At 34.2% G+C, this 20567-nt stretch overlaps 3 protein-coding genes across 3 annotated transcripts; 2 read left to right on the top strand and 1 right to left on the bottom strand.

Moving 5' to 3' along the window:
• The first annotated feature begins 5311 nt into the window (after positions 1–5311).
• On the top strand, positions 5312–5689 carry LOC120214249. The gene has a single exon (XM_039212196.1). The coding sequence runs from the start codon at positions 5312–5314 to the stop codon at positions 5687–5689; it is 378 nt and encodes a 125-aa protein (XP_039068127.1).
• A 1007-nt stretch (positions 5690–6696) lies between these two features.
• On the bottom strand, positions 6697–8308 carry LOC120214288 (calcineurin B-like protein 8). Its single transcript, XM_039212223.1, has 8 exons — positions 8224–8308; positions 7797–7873; positions 7662–7721; positions 7460–7568; positions 7306–7358; positions 7123–7203; positions 6930–7042; positions 6697–6856 (listed from the first exon to the last, which is right to left on the bottom strand). The coding sequence occupies exons 1-8, from the start codon at positions 8306–8308 to the stop codon at positions 6796–6798; spliced, it is 639 nt and encodes a 212-aa protein (XP_039068154.1). The 3' UTR covers positions 6697–6795.
• Positions 8309–13587: 5279 nt separating this feature from the next.
• Positions 13588–19381, top strand: LOC120214301 (probable inactive ATP-dependent zinc metalloprotease FTSHI 1, chloroplastic). The gene is made up of 15 exons (XM_039212228.1): positions 13588–14424; positions 14517–14601; positions 15108–15542; positions 15633–15686; positions 15776–15841; positions 16066–16161; positions 16241–16369; positions 16678–16730; positions 17106–17301; positions 17636–17750; positions 17894–18168; positions 18406–18489; positions 18579–18691; positions 18781–19030; positions 19180–19381. The coding sequence occupies exons 1-15, from the start codon at positions 13715–13717 to the stop codon at positions 19360–19362; spliced, it is 2844 nt and encodes a 947-aa protein (XP_039068159.1). The 5' UTR covers positions 13588–13714; the 3' UTR covers positions 19363–19381.
• The last annotated feature ends 1186 nt before the right edge of the window (positions 19382–20567 follow it).

Below are 20567 nucleotides of genomic sequence, written 5' to 3'. Positions count from 1 at the left end.
TTGTATTTAGGAGACTTTCCCATAGATTCCCCTCACAAAAATGTTATTTCGCAATTTTTGCAAAGATAAAATACCATAAAATAAAATAAAATAAAAGTGAAAAATAATCGAAATAAATAAACGTTGAACGAATAAAAATATCAAATATAAAACAACATTTGTGTGGAAAATCCTCGGAAAGACATCTTCCCTTTAGTTGGGAGAAGTCTTCGTAGATTTCCCTCACAATTAAATTTCTCATTTTTCTAATATTAAAACAATGATGATTGGAAACATGCGGAATAAAAACATTCACAATAAATGCAGATAAGCATATTTAATTACATATGATACAAATGAATACATAACATAAAAATATATACATACGAATTGAAATAAATACAAACAAATTTTGCAACCCAAAATATAATGGTCAAAAAGTAAATATTTAAAATTACAAGGACCAAAATGAGAAAAATAGCAACTTAAAGGACCAAAATAGCAAAAACCGAAACTTAAAGGACTAAAATGGCACAAACAGAAATTAAAAGGGATAAAACAGTAAAAACAGAAACTTAAGGGTCAAAATAGAAAAACAGAAAGTTACAGGACTAAAATAACAAAAAAAGAAAGTTAAAAGACTAAACTGGTATTAACAGAAACTAAAAGGACTAAAACATAATTACAAATAAATTGTTTGTCATCTCTTTTTACCGATATTTCTGCTCTTCACCTTTCCAAATTTGTGCGATCTTTTTACCGGTTTCTTTACCCCGTTGCTAAAAAGGAAAGCATCGACGATTTGATAAAGAGAGTGCGGGAAGAACGGTAATGTAGCCGTTGGCTTTATATGAAGCTTTGACCCTCCAGAGCCGTGTTTAAAAATTTTAAGGCTAAACTACAATTTTAGTACCTTAACTATTATTTTTTTCGTTTTCATCATCAAACTATTTTTTGTTTTAAAATCATATCTAATGTTACATTTTTGTTTTATTTTGGTCACCTATTGTCATAACATCTCCCCGGGGACCCGTTAGACTTAAAAAATTTGTTTTCGGAGAAAGGCGATGAAATATGATTTTGAAAAACGATTTGATTTTGAAGTCGCCACCAACCATTAAGTTAGGTAGGTTGGAAACCTTAAACGAAAAAAAGGGTCTGCGTTTTACCAAAGATTCATTTTTTAAAGATTCGAGATTCAATTACGTGTGGGGAAGGGTGAGCACCCCCACAACTCCAAAATTTTGGAACCTAAACGATTATATGTTATTTAAATATTGGGAATTACAAACTTGAAAATATATTTATATTACGATCCTACTATTCATTTGAATTTAAAAAAAAATATGAACAATCTTCGGGAAAACACTTCCTTTGTATTTAGGAGACTTTCCCATAGATTCCCCTCACAAAAACATTATTTCACAATTTTTGCAAAGATAAAATACCATAATATAAAAAAATAAAAGTGAAAAATAATCGAATAAATAAACGTGGAACGAATAAAAATATCAAATATAAAACAACATTTGTGTGGAAAATCCTCGGAAAGACATCTTCCCTTTAGTTGGGAGAAGTCTTCGTAGATTTCCCTCACAATTAAATTTCTCATTTTTCTAATATTAAAACAATGATGATTGGAAACATGCGAAATAAAAACATTTACAATAAATGAAGATAAGCATATTTAATTACATATGATACAAATGAATACATAACATAAAAATATATACATACGGATTGAAATAAATACAAACAAATATTACAACCCAAAATATAATGGTCAAAAAGTAAATATTTAAAATTACAAGGACCAAAATGAGAAAAATAGCAACTTAAAGGGCTAAAATAGCAAAAACCAAAACTTAAAGGACTAAAATGGAACAAATAGAAACTAAAAGGGATAAAAAGTAAAAATAGAAACTTAAGGGTCAAAATAGAAAAATAGAAAGTTACAGGACTAAAATAACAAAAAAAGAAAGTTAAGAGACTAAACTGGTATTAACAGAAACTAAAAGGACTAAAACAGTAATTACAAATAAACCATAGCACAAATCGCAAATATTAAATAATATAGGCACCAGAAATATAAATAACCCGTAAATAATATACATGACTAAATTGCATTAAAACAAAAACATGAAGGCTGAATAATAATTAAACCAAAAGTAAAACGATAACCAAAATGGAAGTTTCATAAACAACAAGAACAATGTCTATCATTTACAAAATATATATAATGATAGTCAAGTGACTAAAATACAACTTTCACAAATGAAGGGAATAAAATCTAAAAAAAACAAATTACAACTGAGGACTAAAAACAAAGATTGTAAAATTCGAAGCCCCATAGCCTGGTTTACCCATTTTTGTAAAACACAGAAAAGGGGGTCAAAATGCGTCGTTTTGATCCCAGTATTTAACCCTCTCAAATGGCTTTCAATCTCTCATATTCCTCATTTCTCTTCCTTCACATATAAACAAAGAGAGAGAGTGTCTGTGACTCTCTCAACCCTCCCCTCGGGAGAAGAAAGGCCATGGCGGCCGGAGAGGCACACGACGGTGCATATGGTGGGGTTGAAGGCCGGAGAAAAACAACAGACCCCAAATGAAACCTCTCCTTATCCTCAAACCAAAACTCGAACCCTTTTAACCTAAAAATCACCTTAGCCTTGTAGATATAGGGATTACCTTTCAAAAAACGAAGCCTCTGACGACCACCCCGACTTCCCTCCAACGAACTTGACACTTAGTAAGTTTTCTCTCCCCTTTCTCTCTATTTTCTTCGTTTTTTTTTCTTTTGGTTGTGGTTCGAATCTCGTATTTTTTCTCAGATTTCTTCTCTCGTTCTTCTTTTGTTTTCTTTGTTTTTATTCGAATGGTTTCAATCTTTCTGGTTTTTCTTCACTCTCACCGACTATCTTGTCTCTCTATCATCTTTCTCTTTTATCTCCCTTTACATGTGATTAATAACTTTTTGTTTGATAGACTTGTGATGATTCTACTGCCACCGATGAGATAGCTTAATGACAGAGGCTAGATTGCCTCGGGATATCATTTGCTTGCTTATTATTTTTTCCCTCTGATTTCCACTGTTGATGAATTGAAGGGTGGCTTTCGGTCACTGTAGGTGATACCATTGAGCGGGAAACCTTCGATGGCGGCTCGAGGATCAACGACGGTGGCTCACGCGGCTCGAAAGTAGGGCGGTGACGCGTACGCGCTCGCTGAAACGTTAAAGGCAGTGGTGGTTGGCTTCGACTGATGGCATTTAGGGTTTTAAAACCCTAATTTGCACTGGTCCAGTTCGAGTCAACCGGATCTCGGGTTGCTGAACTGGGTTTGGATCCTGGTCCCCTAGTTTGGGCTTAGTGCTGGATTGTTGGGTGTTGTAGTTGGGCTTGAGGGGGTTAGTATGGTAATGGTCATGTAATGATCTTAGGTTCCAGATTGGGCTACACAAAAAAATGTAATATGTAAATAAGAAAATAATAATATTAATAATATAAATAAAAAAAATAAAAAAGACCCGGACAAAAACGGGTGTCTACACCTATCATTTAAAAAATTATCGTTGATGTTTAGGGATAGGCGTGGGACTCGAGCCCGATGGGTTCTAATTGGGTTGGCTTTTTAAAAAAAAATCAGGTTCGGGTCGGATTCAGGTTTAGGGTGAAAAATACCCGACCCGAAAAAATATAATTTTACTTATATATTTAGGAATAATTACAATAATACCCTTATATATATTATTTTTTCAATTAAATCACTGTTTTTATTGAATACAAATAAATCTTTTATTATTTCGGGTTGGGTAAAGTCGGGTTCGGATCGGATGAAAGGTATATATTTTTCGGGTCGGGTGAAGGATGTAAAATTTTCAGGTCGGGTCGGGTTGGCCGAAACCTTACCCAAACCCGACCCATGCCAATGGTGACATGTCACCGTAAGATAATCCATCTTCATCATTAAATTTTTTTAAAAATATCATGTTATCAATTTTTTATATTTTTTAACAATGGTCGACTAAAATGAAACTAAAATAGAGCGTTACTTATAATTTAAAAAAAGAGTTAAATTATCAAAACATAATAAAAATAATAATTAGAGTACTAAAAATGTAATTTATCCAAAATTTATATGGGTAAATTATAAAAAAAATTGCTTTCTTTTGGAGGAAGAGAAATTTTCCTAAAATCAGTTGCTCAAGCCCTTCCCACTTATGTTGTGTCTTGCTATCTCCTTCCAATGGTATCATTGATGATATCATAAGACAGATCAGATCCTTCTAGTGGTCGGGAAGACATGAGAAAAGGGGATGGTCAATGGTAGCTTGGGATAAAGTCTGCAGATCCAAAAGGCTGGAAGGAATGGGATTCAAAGATCTTAATCCATTCAATTTGACCCTTCTTGGAAATCAAATTTGGAGACTCCTTCAGGATCAGAATTCTCTGGTCTTCCAAGTTTGTAAAGCAAAATACTTTCCTAATTCGGATTTCTTCAATGCAAGAATCGAGGATAGAGATTCCTATGCGTGGACAAGTATTTTAAAGCTAAAGAGGCGCTGAAAGAAGGATTCTTACGGAGAATTAGTATGAAAGGCCAATCGAGAATGTTTCTTGACAATTGGGGAGATTCGTCCCCAATCTCCTGGACAAGTAATTATAGAGATAACATTAATTCCCCCTTCAAATGCGCTTACTTCATGATCCCAAACACTACTAAATGGGATTCAAACATGGTCAACCAAATTCTGATGCCGGATGATGCTATGAAAGTCCTTTCAACTCTCATCGCCCCAATTTACGAAGATAAAATGATATGGAGCCACCATAGCTTGGGATGTTATTCGGCTAAATCAGGATATAACTGGCTGCTACCGAGGAAAGACACTTCGATTGAACAAGGGGAAATTTGGAAAAGGTTAAGCAAGCTCCCCACTTTACCGAAAATTAAGATTTTCGCTTGGAGAATATGTCATGATGCACTTCTTATAGGAGATAAGTTGAAACAAGCACAACTTGATGAAGGAATCTGTCCTATGTGCTCCGAAGAGATTGGAAGTTTGCTGCATGCGCTTAAGGATTGTAACAAAACTAATTCAGTTTTTGCAAATCTCTGGACTTGACGAGGCATCTTAAACTGGCAAGGAAGCTCCTGCAAAGAATGGTTCGAATGGGTGATCACCAGGCTTGACATAGAGGGTTTCTCCAAACTGATTACTTTGCTATGGAATGTGTGGAATAGGAGAAACAAATGGGTCCATGATAATGAAATGCAAGACAGTTTTGATGTTGTCATATCAGCTTGGAGCCTATGTGCTTAATTAACCATGGCAAACTTCGATGGAAGACCTATTCCCCCTCCCAATAGGCAGCAAAAAAGACATACTTGGGAAAGACCCATCACAAATACGATAAAAAATAATGTGGATGGGACGTGTAAGCAAATGGAAAAAGTATCAGCTATTGGGATCGTGGTCAGAGACCATAATGGCTTGGTTTTAGGTGGAATGTGCAAACCAATAGAGCAAACTTTCACAGCAGAATCAGCAGAGGCAGATGCGTTCACACAAGGGATCAAATTTGCCGTAGAGAATGGATGGACAAATGCCACTATTAAAGGGGATGCGATTACAATCGTGAGCAGGCTTGTCAATCATAAAGAAGACGTTTCAACCATTGGATTGATTCTCAACGAAGCCGTATGATGCTGAATGAGAACAAAGATCTCTAAGTGTTTTACGTCAATCGCAATGCTAATCGGGTAGCTCATACGCTTGTTCATTGGGCTTTATCGAGTCCCAATCCGGTCTGGTTATATTTTGATGAATGTGAATGTATTAAGGATGCGATAGTTAAAAAATTTGGTATAATCGTACATTTGGTTCTTATTACCTATATATTCTATCAATTTGCTCTTAATTTTAACTTAGTTAAAAAAAATTAACTCTCCAATCAGATAAAGATATGTTTCATCATTTGATTAGGTAGAAAACAAATTGGAGCAAGATTGAAGCCGGGGAGATTCGATCCTGGGAACAAACACAAAGGGAAGAAATGAATGTGACTATCAGTCTTCTCTCATTTTCTATTTGTTTTGGTTAACTTATCTGCATGCTGCCATCTATTATATATGTATGCAAACTAAGCTTGTAGTCACCAAGTTCCCCTAAATGCATGCTCAATCCCTGGTCTATGGTGTGTTTCAAGGGTCCATGGATATGATTCGGAACCATCATTTTTACGGTAAGATCATCTTAATATATGTAATATTTGCATCTTATTTTAAGACCCTGGTACTTGCAGGACCTGTAACTCTAGTGGTGGCATTAAGGATTTAGTGCTACAGTGAATGCTCGCTGCAGTATACGGGAAGATGATGGTCGAATCATGTGTATGTCGCCGGAAATGTCGCTCCAAGTTCCAACCATATTTGGTGGGATCAGTTCCATCCAACTGATGCAGTAAATGCCATGCAGAAATGTGCTATCCCATGAACATGGAAAACATAACATTTCACAGTCTAAATGTAAAATACAACCAGAAATCAGTAGATCAGCCTCAAAAAGAAACGAGGACAAAAGAAATTGCAGAGATGTACAGGTTCTAAATGCATGACAAAACAGGGGTATGTATAAGTTGCAGACAAAACTAAGGATTATACTACTCTCTTTTGATTCTTTCAGAGGACTCTTTGAATGTAACAATAAACACAATCTAGTTCTCCAAACTAGTAGTTTTTTTCTTGTTTCATTCTCCTCCAATTTCTAGCATGTTGAATAGAAAACTCGAGCAAGCACACCGTCTTCATCGGTTACTCCAGATCCGTTACATCAGTGTTCAGTATGAAACTGGGAAATGCAATAGTCAATTCCCTAAAAAATAATATCCAAATACAAAATCAGTAATTCAAATGACATGTTTAGCTCAAGAACATTAGTAACCTACTTCAAATATGGAAGAGTCATGTTCTTTAAGATAGATGGATTTTTCGTCACGAACTCCTTCCATTCTTCTTCATCGATCTTCCCATCGCCTTTTAAATCTGCTTCCGTCATTGTCTGGACCAATACGAGTAATATCAATATCGAGAAAGGAAACTGAGATGTGCAATAAATAAAAGAGTTGCAATGTTCGACACCTTATCCACTATCGATTCCACCGCATCAATGGAAAGTGACAGATCTGATTCACTAAGCAGAGCCGATACCATCTCTTTCAACTTCCGGTTAGGTCAAGCCAAGCGAATAGCATGCCATTGACGTTATCATCTAATTATTCTTAAGCAAACAATAACTGTAAGTTCAAAGTTACAAGTACTTACATCATCACGCTCAATGAAGCCAGTTTGTTGTAAGTCATACAATCTAAACAAGTCTGGAAGAAAATATATTTACTTATTAACATGAAAGCGAAAACCAAGCAAGGATTAAAGGAAGATACAGATGACATTTGATCTTACATAATACATTACATACATGCAATTTTATCAGCTTCTGGAGCTCTGGGGTGGAAGACGCTTAAAGAGCGAACAAACTCTCCGAACTCGATAACGCCATTACGTTTAATGTCGAACAAATCAAATAACTGCAACAAAATCAATTCACCTTGAAGAAATTTCTGTTAATTAACAAGTATAAGATGGTATAGCAGAACAGATTTGAATGGAACAACGCTCACTCTATCTAGAAAGAAATTCTGCTTATTGCTGTTATTGAAAAATGCAAGCTGAAATTCTTCCTGTTCAGAAAACATCTAAAGAATTACAACTTCTTGAACAGATCACATATCTGAACCAAAATGGAATGGGTATACCTTGTGAATCAGACCATCATCCGAGCTACTTAACTTCTTGAACAGATCATGTAGAGCTTCTACTTCATTCACAGTAACTGTTAAATTATAAGAAATTCTCTACACTTAGGCAAGTACTAGGTACAGATTGCATAAAGTAAATTTGCAGGAATATGTTCTTTTAAGCTCTTGCGTGAAGAGGTTATGCCACCAGGGATGGACCGAGGGGGGCTGGCCAGGGGATTTAGTCCCCTGAAAACATCAAATTCTGGTATAATTTAGATTTTTTCTTTGTATTGATAATCTGTTTTCGAACCCTAACATTTTATAAACTCGCCTCCCTAGTATAAAATTATGTATCCATCCTTGTACGCTACCAAAAATAGCAAAATGATGTCAAAATAAACATTGGAAGCATAGCATGTACGCCTCCAGTGTAGTAACTTACAATGTGTTTCAGCAGCAAGAATGGGAGGCTCTTCAAACCCAGGTTTGGGTTTCTTCAAGGAAAAACAATTCCTGAAAGCACGCATGTTACTCCAACAGGTGATGAATTTCTTGCAAATAATGCAGTCCAACGAGCTCTGCCAATCCAAGTTCCAATCTGAATTTTGACAACCCAGCAAGTAAAAATGTATGGGATATTTATGCGCAGAAGTTGTAAAGAAACAGCCATAGAACCAAATCATTTGCCCAAAATCTAAATACCCAAAAGAAATAAAGATCCAGAATGATGCTTGAGGGTCAACCCATCTAACTTTACAGAGAGAAAAACACCCACATGCAATATAAGCTAAAACATCAAACTAAACTTGATCACAACGAGAAAAAAACAAGAGATTATGAGATAAAGGTGGGATTTTGGTGCACGAATTACCGTTTTGTGATGCGCTTTTGTTTAGCCAAGCTTTGTACTCCGTTTGGCTTTCTTGTTTTGCTATTAATATTTTATAAAGTCTGATCGTCTTCTTTGCTGCTCTCGAACAAAAAATTTCAAAGTCTTCGCTTTCCATTATTTTAATACACAAAAGCGTGGATATGAACGTCGTGAAGGAGCATCTATTGTTGTACGGTTTCATACAGTTTGGTTTTGTACCCTTCGTTCAGTTGACATCCATGCCTCCATTATTAGTTTTTAATCATTTTTAATATCAAACTTAACCTTTCTACCTGCAATGATGAAGCAGCTTGTGAAAGTCAATGTTCCTTGTTAATGATTGTTATTACAAGTGTTGGTTACAATGTGATTTTAAGTTTGGTTAATAGATGCAGTAAGTTAGGTTCATTTATGAAAACAATATTTATTTTAAATATAATTACGAAAATAATACTCAAATAATTTATAGATATATACACCAACAATCATTTAGTCCAGTGGGTAGTGGGACGAGACATTAGATCTTTAAGTAAGTTCATGGGTTTAAATCCTGACAATTTCGAATAGAGTAAATTGGGTTGAGAGAGTTGCTTCTGCTCTGAGTACTCGATTCAGATTAGTCGATCAATAGATCGGATACTCGAAACATAATTATTGATGCTCAACGATACTCATTAGTGGTACTTAACTATACTCGTTAAACGTGACAGATTCATCTCATAATTATTTAAACTCAAAATTTTTTATTCTCTTTAATAATTCAATTAACTATGTAAAAATACATTTTTCAACACTGAAATCTTGTCCAAATTATTAAGTTAGCATTTAAAATTGGCATCGTTACAAATGTTCTGTAATAAAACATATCTTATCGTTGAATTCATGCATTATGACCATTTCAATACACCATAATTGCGGGATGAATTCAAAATCAAATGTGTTGGTCATTCTAAATCTTATTTCATTGTTGCAAAGAACGAATGATTATAAATGAAATATGTCGTGTCTTCTCTGTAAGCTACGTACATGTAGTCTATCCTTCATCTCTCGAAATTTTCCACGTTTTTAAACGTTTCTAGATTATTATATTCTTTGATCGGTTACGATTTTTTGACATAATTATTGATAAATTCATGTGATTTATCAGAATTATATTTATTATTTAATAGTCAATTATATTTACTATGTCAACCAAAAGATAATCATCTTACTTATATTTGACATCAAAATTAATAGTTTATGTATAAATTACCATGCAAGATTGAAGAATGGATCTTGACTCTCTCTCACTCTAAGACAACTATTTTTCATTTTCTCAGTCGATTTATCCTCCTTTTTATGTTTACAAAACTATTAAATGCGACTCTCTGTCATACCATAAGAGATGAACCACTAAGTACCACTAAGACCACACTTCTCTCATTAAAAATAATTTTAAGGTAAATTACATAAATGATTTGTTAAAGTATGAGTAAGTTTCTCTTTTTCTTACTAAAGTTTCAAAAGTAACTAAATTGTCACTAACGTTATCGAAAAGTTATAAAACGATTATTATGCTTGTAAGCTCCATCATGAGATTAATAGGAGTTTGACTTTACACGTGATGTTGCATTTTTAATGAATTATTTTTTACCAATAAAATAATGACACGTGACGCCGTCTTTGTAACACTTTACACCAATAGGACACACAATCGACCAATAAGAGTGTCAAATGGAATCATCGGAGTGGTTAACCCAAATTTTTTTCTTTAACACGCTCATTTGAAAAACGTACATTTGTAAAATATTTATGATAAAATAAACACTAACATTTATATAAATCAGTTTACAATCGGGAGCTCCCACCAATTTGATTCAAAACATACAGACCATGAATTTAAAATAAGTTACAACTCGATTATACAAAATAAAGATAACAAATATGCATGCCCTATAAAGAACTTGAGACATACTTTGCTCTGTATCTTGTCTGGATCATTGCTGGTCAAAATGCTCTTCTACTGCTCCTCACCTAATTGCGTAAGGAAACCAATTCCAAACGTTAAACTAACTAGCCTAGCGCCACACTAAACAACTAAATTATACTAAAAGGGGTTCATTAACATGCTCAAACAACTGATAAAATAACATAGTGAGTATAGTCGTATGCTCACTCTCTACTCTATGGAAGACATCATGGTGCGACTGAAGGACTTCTGCATCTCGGAGCTCACGCACATCTCTAGTCTATCGATGATGAGGCCCAAAATCTCTGCCTCGGATACAATACCCTCGACTAGCCCACCCCTTGCGAGTGTCGGACCTTGCGCCCTAGCTAGTCAGTTTTAAATGCCTTGCACACTACCTAAGGATATCCGAACTGAATCTATACTTCGACACCCTTAATACTTCTAAAGGAACTCGAGTGTCCGAATTGTTTCTCAAGCATCAAGCAATGATAGTTTTATGTCATCCTAATTGATCATGTTTATATGTGTAATTAAATATTATTATTGTTTCTACTTGTAGTCTTATTTTAGAGTAATTATAGAGTTATCGGGAACCTCATTTCCCTAATACAAATCCCAAAAAAATCCTTATCTCAAAATACATGTTGGTATCGATACTGGCCTTTCAATATTAGTACTGACTCTTTAGTATTGGTACTTTGCTTTAGGTGTCGATATTTTACTCTATTTTCAATTGCTAAGAAAGGGGATAGTATTGATACTCACCATCTAGTATCAATACTTCAAGGTTAGGGTATTGATACTAAACAGGATACTCCTATGTGGAGTATTGATAGCCAGAGTATTGATATTCCCTTGAGTTCCTATATCAAACTAATATTATGTTAAATCGGTCTTGATACAATGCTATGGTTTTTGAAACCGATCGATACTCCCTTTCAAACTTAGACTTTATTTTTACTCTTTCTAAAGAACAATATCGATATTGTTTTGACAGTACTGATACCCCTGCTCGAAAAGGCCTTAGGCTCGAAAATTACTCTTAAACTCACCCACATTACAACTATGGGGTCCCTATTTGTTATTAATATCTTATGTAATCATGTAGGGTCATAAATAAGGCTTTAAACATGCTTGTTGAAAACTTAAAATCTGCCATGAATATGTTCACCAAGCTTTAATCTCAACTTTCATGCTATGATACATTTCTAATGACCCAATTAAAACTATGGATACCCAAGGTAGTTTACGTGAAATCTGATTATATTAGGAGGGGTTTTCAGCTTTCGAAACCTCAAGGAAAAATTCTATTTTGGATCCCTGAACTTCCTACTTCATAAAGTATTCATCACATTTCATTAATTCTTTTGAGCCCAACTTAGCTCAATTCCAATTAAACTTGGTCTAAATTATTTTAATAGGTCCCTTGGACTCTAACTATGGATCTTGGGTTGACCCAAGTTATTAACTCGAGCTTCGAGGCATTATAATCTTGTTGATGTGAAAAACTTGAAAATATGAGAAAACACATAGAGTTAATTATTAATTGGGCGCCACATCAACGTGCAACATCATGTGTGCTTTTCACATCATTTTAAGATATTAATTGCTAGTTTATTAATAATTTTCATCAACAAAATGTCAGCCCAAAATAAAAAAATTGATAATTAATATGCCTTAAAAATAAAAATAATTATTTAATTAAACGTTTAAAATAAATTTTTATTATATCTAAATTAAGTATGTATAAACTTTACTCGCTGTCAAGTTAGATATATATCTTGAAGTTCTACTGGTAGCAAGATTCTTAGACTTTAATTGGTTTCGTTGAAGGTCGAAGGAGGGAAAGAAAAAATGAATTAAAACAAAAAAAATTTGGTTGTATTTCCAAAGTTTTACCTTGATTATTTTAGACCGACCCGGGTTATACATATAATTTTAGTGTGTAAGTATTTCAACGAAGATTTTCTGCATACAAAAAGAGTCAAACCTAAGACATTTCTTAAATAATATTAAGCTATTTACCATTTAAATCAATCCCACTGATAAATATAAAACAAATTTTAGCGTATTTGGTAGGAAGAAAAATTAAAAAGAATTGTCATTTTATATCCTTATATGTAAAAGTAGATTACTCCAATTTAGATGGAAAAGGGTGCAATCATTCTGACATTAATGCATCGGATTCCATCAGAATTCCGTAGTTAATCGTGTTTGGACGAGAGTAATATTAGGATGAATGATCTTTCTAGGAAGTCCTCATGTTATACCTCTCATTTAAATTAATAAAAAATATAAAATATAAAAGACATGTATGGTAGTTTATAATATATATTTTACAAACAAATAATCATCTAGTCTAATGAGATAAAACATTAGATCCTTTATATAAAATTAAAAATTTAAATTTTGGAATTTGCAAATGAAATAAATTAGGTTAGGAGAGTCATCTCTAGGGACGAGTCTAAGATCTGAATCTGATGAATGACAAAACCAAAACTTATGGGGTTAAATTTTTTTAGATAATTAAGTTGGGTTTAGAGTGAAAATTACCCCACTCGAAAAATAATATAATTTACATTATATATTTAGAGATAATTGTAATAATATCTCTACGTATTATTATTTTTAAATTAAATCTCTAATTTTATTAAATAAAAGTAATATTTTTTATAAATATATTTATTTCGAGTTGGACCTAATGAGATGAAATTACCCTAAAACTCAAATCGAGTCAAATTTCAGCCGTATATATTTTTTAGATTAGATCAGATTGACAAAACTCAATTAATCCCGACTCATGCCCATCATAGTTTCCCAATAATGAACTTTACAATATCTGATCTAGATCCAAATCTGCGTTTAATAAAACCGGACAGGCCTGACCCAAATATGCTTTGCTATTTCAGATCATCGATCCAGATAAGCTAAAACATGGAAAACAACCGTTCAAACTCCCATTTCTTCTTCCTCGTTTCGATTTATCAAAAACCCAAGTTGGATAAACCCAGTTCTGCGAATTTGGTGAGTGAAAAGTTCACGCTGAATATTGCTTTACTGCAATAACGCCCTTTCTATAAACGCTAATGCTTTCCTATTTTGCTTAAAAAAATGGCCTCCATTGATTCTGTAATCTCAGCTGGGGTTAATTTTCCAAAACTATACTCCACCCCTGTCAATTCTCTCCCCAAGAAAATAAAGCACTTTTATTTGACCCGGAAATTCCCGTCAAGAACTTCCTTTCCTCACTGGTCATTCACGGTTCTATGTGAATTGCAATCATCACGGCCTGGTGGTGACACTAGCAAGTCCAACGGGGATGACTTTGTGACTAGGGTTTTGAAGGAAAACCCTAGCCAGGTAGAACCCAGGTACCTCGTTGGTAACAAGATTTACACCTCGAGAGAAAAAGAGGGTTTAAGAAAAGGTAAAAGTCTGGGTTTGATTGAAACTATGAAGAAGATATTGAAAACAAAAGCAACATTGAAAAATGAAACCAGTGAGGATGAAAGACAGAGTGAAGCGAGTAGTGAAAATGACAACGTGTATTTGAATGATATTTTGAGGGAGTATAAAGGGAAGCTTTATGTGCCCGAGCGGATTTTTGGGGCTAAGTTATCAGAGGAAGATGAATTCGAGAAGAATTTGGAGGAACTGCCCAAAATGAGCTTGGGAGGTTTTAGGAAAGCTATGAAGAGTAACAAGGTTAAATTGTTGACTTCCAAGGACGTTTCTGGTGTTTCATACATCGGTAGGTATCGAGACTTTGTTGTGGATTTGCATGATATTCCTGGTGACAAGAGCTTGCAAAGGACTAAATGGTGAATATTAATATGACATGGAATTTTCTCAACTTGTATTTCTTTGCCGTTCTCTGATATATATATTTATGTTGTTTGTTTTATCTTTGTAGGGCAATGAGATTAGACGAGAGTGAAGCTCAAGATCTTTTAAGAGAGTACACCGGACAACGATATGAAATTGAGAGGCCAATGACGGTGACAAACCATTTAGCTGCTCTTTGATTCTCTAGTTATATATGAACGCTGGTTATGAGTATTTGAATATTAACTAAAAGGTGACAGATTAACTAAAAGGTGACCGTACAGTTGCTATATTTTGAAAGCCATGTATTAGTTCACTATGTACTTGTGTTTTGACATATATTTGCATTGGTTTTTTTGATAGCTATGCTATGGTCAAACGCATTGTATAAGAATTGAATTCAACTGAAAACGGTGAAGTTTACATAGAATTAGCAAGATCATAGTTCTTGTTGAAAGAGTTGCTTTGATTACTTGAATATTATGTAAAAATTGCATGTGGAATTCTGTTAGTGATATCTTTGGTTAGATATCAATGCTATTTTTCCTTGGCGACCTGGGAAAAAAAACACTGCAGGATACATATCAGTGCACATGTCATTGGCATTGAAGCTTGTTTGGTGGGTGTTGGGTACTCTATATCTTTTGGTTCCTTATTGATCTCCTTTACTGTGATGCAGTCTTGGGTTGGTAAAGTACCCGAGTATCCTAATCCAGTGGCATCTTCCATATCCAGCAGAGTGATGGTAGAGCTTGGAATGGTGACTGCTGTAATGGCCACTGCAGCAGTTCTTGTTGGAGGGTTTCTAGCAGCTGCTGTATTTTCCGTAACCAGTTTTGTATTTGTAACAACTGTATATGTTGCATGGCCCATAGCGAAACCATTTGTTAAACTTTTTCTAGGTATCATATTCGGTATATTAGAGAGGATTTGGGATAATCTAGTTGATATGTTCAGTGATGGGGGGATTTTCTCCAAGTTGTATGAATATTACACTTTTGGTGGTGTATCTGCTAGTATTGAGATGCTAAAACCAATCACAATTGTCCTTTTAACCATGGTTCTTCTTGTCCGTTTCACGCTTTCAAGAAGACCTAAGAACTTCAGGAAATGGGTAAACACTGTTCATCTGTGCAAATTTTTATTGTTGAATCTGGTTGTCTATTCAAAGAATTCAGAAATAATATTGCGTACAAAATGACAGGATCTATGGCAAGGCATTGATTTTTCTCGATCTAAAGCAGAAGCTCGTGTTGATGTGAGCCTTGAAATATTATGTGTTCATCTTTATCTTACCAGAGTTTAGTGTTGCATTTCTAAGGCTACTTTGAAGATTTATTCTTTCAGGGTTCAACTGGAGTTAAGTTTAGTGATGTGGCAGGCATAGATGAAGCAGTTGAGGAACTTCAAGAGGTATCCATTTTTCTATTTGAAAAATAGATGGAAGAGAAGAATGGTTCTTTGTTTGAGTGGTTCCTTGTTTGAGTTCTGTGAAGTGTGTTTCCTTTTCCTTCTCAATTTCTCACTATCTATGTTTTGTATATGTACATATGTATATATATATTCACGCACACATATTTGTATGAGAATCTTCTGTGATTATGGTGTCTTATCATCTCTTATTGTATTTCTATTAGTTGGTGAGATATTTGAAGAATCCAGAACTATTTGATAAGATAGGAATAAAGCCTCCTCATGGGGTTCTTCTGGAAGGACCCCCAGGATGTGGCAAGGTTGGTTTCCTATTAAGAGTTTTGCAAAATTCTATATGGAATTTCCTTTAGCTATCTCATATATTTTGCACTTTTCCAGACCTTAGTTGCCAAGGCTATAGCTGGTGAAGCAGGGGTTCCATTCTACCAAATGGCAGGCCCAGAATTTGTGGAAGTTTTAGTGGGTGTTGGTTCTGCTCGTATCAGGGATCTGTTTAAGAGAGCCAAGGTGATAATTATATGTGTTTTATATATGATTGCTAATGCAAATTGTAACTGTTAATCCTGGTGCCATCCTTGCAATCTAGATTCCTTATTTTGACAATTAACCTTGAAGAAAATTGTCTGGCATCCACTAATAATTAGAAAACGGAGAAAACTTTGTAGACTTTTGGGGCACCTATAAATCAGCTCACTGTATTTTCTCTGCATTATTGATTTTTTTGGTTATAAGTGCTGATTCCTTTTATTTACAAATACTTGGTGGTGCTATGTTCTTTATGTCATTTGTTTATAAATTCATTATATCTTTTGCAGGTAAATAAACCATCAGTTATATTCATTGATGAAATTGATGCTTTAGCAACTAGGTATGGTAATCTTGCTGCGACTCTTTTCTTTTTTTTTTTTTTTATGGGGAAAGAACTTTTTGGTACCACACCATTTGCTGACAATTTGATAACTTTGAAGGCAAATGAAATATAAACTTTGCAGATTCTGATTTGTAACTAAGCCACTAATATTTTGATACGATTTAAATCAAGTAATGGAAATATGGTAAGTTAGATTTTACTGGTATTTTATAAACTGAAAATAAGCCACACTCGTGTCTTTTAAAACTTCCATAGCAATTTTGTGTAGGAAGATGACCTAGATACGTTTAGTGGACAGGAGAAAAACTTAGCTGTCTTTATGATCATATATGCATTATTTTGAGTTACTTTTTCTTTCTTTCTGTCCGGCAGGCGTCAAGGGATTTTCAAGGAAACAACAGACCAGCTGTATAATGCAGCCACTCAGGAGCGGGAAACTACTTTGAATCAGCTACTAATAGAGCTTGATGGATTTGATACCGGGAAAGGTGTTATATTTTTAGCTGCTACAAATCGTCGAGACTTGTTAGATCCTGCTCTTCTCAGACCAGGTCGTTTTGATCGCAAGGTTAACTTCCATCACTTGAATAGCAGATGTAAAGTTAACACATTTATCAATAGAAAATTTATTCAAGGAATATGATAAGTTGTTCTGGTATTTACTTTAAAGGCCTTGACGAAATGTGACATTTTATTTGTTACTCAAGCATGTATTTTTCTCAGGGTGATATCCTGCCTCATATTTGCATACTCTCTTTTGCATCTATGCTATGCACTCTGTTGGTTGGATCCATTATACATGAAGTGTCTTCTGGGAGACTATCTCTGTTGTTTTTATTTTCTGAATTGCTTTGTGAATATCACTACTTGTTCATCTTTTGCCTGTGGTGGTTTTTATGTAGATAAGAATTCGTCCTCCAAACGCTAAGGGGAGATTGCAAATTTTGAAAATTCATGCAAGCAAAGTGAAGATCTCAGAGTCTGTCGATTTGTCTTCTTATGCAAATAATTTGCCTGGTATGCATTCAACTTGAGGATTTTTCTTGATTTCAAATTTGATAACTGAAGTTATGTATTCCTGGATAAAACAGATGGAAACAAGGTTGTCTTGAATAGTTGGTTTCTATTTTAATAGCGAAAATAATGTATTATCCTAATAGGATGGACTGGAGCAAAATTGGCTCAACTAGTCCAAGAGGCTGCTCTTGTAGCTGTCAGGAAAAGACATGAATCTATTCTTCAGTCGGATATGGATGATGCAGTGGACCGACTAACTGTGGGACCGAAGCTTGTTGGTATTGATTTGGGTCATCAGGGACAGTGTCGTAGAGCAACCACTGAAGTTGGAGTTGCTATGACTTCTCATCTACTTAGGCGATATGAAAATGCTGAAGTTGAATGTTGTGATCGCATCTCAATTGTTCCTCGTGGTCAGGTGCTAGTGATTTCCTTGTGTTTCCATCTTTTCTTTTTACCGTTTTCTTCTTTGAGGAAGTTAATTTCGATGCTTGGCTATCGTGCATACTTATAATATCACCTAAAGTTGGACAAAACAAAAGCACGCCATTGCTCGACAGTTTACAGTGTCAGGGACATAAATCTGTGGCAATGCTTCAAATGATAATTGACATTTATTGTAGACAATAGACTGAGGGTCGAGTGATTTATGCAGACACTATCACAAGTTGTGTTTCATAGGCTTGATGATGAATCATACATGTTTGAACGCCGACCACAGCTGTTGCATCGTCTTCAGGTGAGGGTTTTTGTTAGCACTTATAATTACTCTATGAGCTCTTATGGATTTTGTCAATATTCGTAATGCAAGTCATTGTTTACGTGAAGGTTTTCCTTGGGGGAAGAGCTGCAGAAGAGGCCATTTATGGGCGAGACACCTCAAGGGCATCACTTAACTACCTTGCAGATGCATCTTGGCTAGCTCGGAAAATTATAACCATGTTAGTCGTCGTAAAAACTGCTGCATGCTTTGTATATTTTTCACCGAGGGAAAGGGTGTTAATATCAGGTCTTTTATGTCTTCTATCAGATGGAACTTGGAGAATCCAATGGTCATACATGGAGAACCACCGCCTTGGAGGAAGAAAGTTAAATTCGTAGGCCCACGTCTAGACTTTGAAGGATCTCTTTACGACGACTACGACCTGATTGAACCCCCTGTCAACTTCAATATGGATGATGAAATCGCAAAGAGGAGTGAGGAACTACTGCGAGATATGTATGGAAGGACGGTGTCTCTTCTTAGGAGTCACCATGCGGCTTTGTTCAAAGCAGTGAAGGTAATTCGATTTGCAATGTTAACTGCAATCGAAACGAACGAGCTGGCATACCAAGTAGTAAAGAAGTTTCAGACTTGATAATTGAAAAGAAACAACAATACCCCAGGAAAAATGAGAGTTTAATTTTGGTTATGCATTGGTTTTTGCAGGTACTTCTGAATCAAAAGGAGATCAATGGAGAGGAAATTGACTTCATTTTAAACATGTACCCCCCTCAAACTCCATGGAATCTTGTTTTGGAAGAGGAAAACCCAGGCAATCTTGCTTTTATCAAACAGGAACAAGAACAAGAGCAAGTACTGCTGACTAGTTCGACACCAGAAACACTTTGAACATGGCATTTTAGTTTTCGCGAATTGTGTGGTTAATAACCATTATTTTCTCACTTCATATTTAGTACTTGTCAACATGATAAATCCTAATATCAAATATTTTTTTTTCATGCATCATAACAAACATAAAGCATCTACATACTTATAAACAGAGAGCGATGCATGTTATTGTACTGTTAGATTAGGGTATTTTCACATCTTACATTTAAAATCTTATTGTCACTGTGACAAATCTAAGGATCTGTTTGGCTTTAAAAAAATATAGACTATTCCATTTTTATTTTCCTAGAAAATAAAAAATACAGAAGAAAACGTGTTTGATTATAAAATTAGAAAATATTTTTGAGAAAATAAAAATAAAAATAAATGAAAATATGAAAATATATAAAAGATGTTTTCAGTATTTTCATTAAAATTATTTTAGAAATCCCAAAAATAGAAAAACATGACGTCTGGATTTTTAAGTACACTTGCACACATTGAAATCATTCTAAGAATATTTTTTTTGATTTAATCGTATATGTAACTCTCAAACTTTTGTAAAAAAATTAATAAGGTCCTTGAACTTTTTTTACACTCAATGTAGACTTTAAATTAATTTTTTTAATAATTTAATTTTTTAGTATTTTTATATTTAATTTATCGAATATCTTAATAATTGTTTATATTTTATATTTTTATTTCTTTATAAAATTAAATAAGTCCTTAAACTGTTTGAAATAATCAAATAAGTTAATCTACTACTACATCATCGTCCATTGAATACGTCACAATAATATCGTGAACTGTCATATCAATATTGTAGATTGTCATGTAAGTTTGTAAATTGTCATATAATCATTGTGACGATCAACGTCTCATTATGTTGTTCAAAGGGTTAAATTAATATTTTTTTTCTAAGTTTAAAGATCACATTTGATGCAAAAAATGTTCAGGTACTACAATAATTTCTTTTTTAAAGTTTGAAGATCTCAATTACCACTAAACATATTTTTTTTATGTTAATATCACTTTTACGTGCTGTCGTAACCATTTTTAGGCGGGACAATCGTTTATTATTTTAAAAAAGCGTTACGACTTTAATTTTGGAAAATAGTTGATTTTGAATTAATTTGGATTAAATTGGAAAGAGTCGCCATCAACCTTTAGGTTAGGTAAGTCGAATACCTAAAAATGTCTTTAAAAAACAATTTTAAGAAAAATCA

This window comes from Hibiscus syriacus, unplaced genomic scaffold, assembly GCF_006381635.1.
Source record: "Hibiscus syriacus cultivar Baekdansim isolate YM2019G1 unplaced genomic scaffold, ASM638163v2 tig00110057_pilon, whole genome shotgun sequence".
NCBI classification, from domain to species: domain Eukaryota; kingdom Viridiplantae; phylum Streptophyta; class Magnoliopsida; order Malvales; family Malvaceae; genus Hibiscus; species Hibiscus syriacus.
The sequence above is the reverse complement of the archived record's forward strand: the minus strand, read 5'-3'. Positions and strand labels throughout refer to the sequence as shown.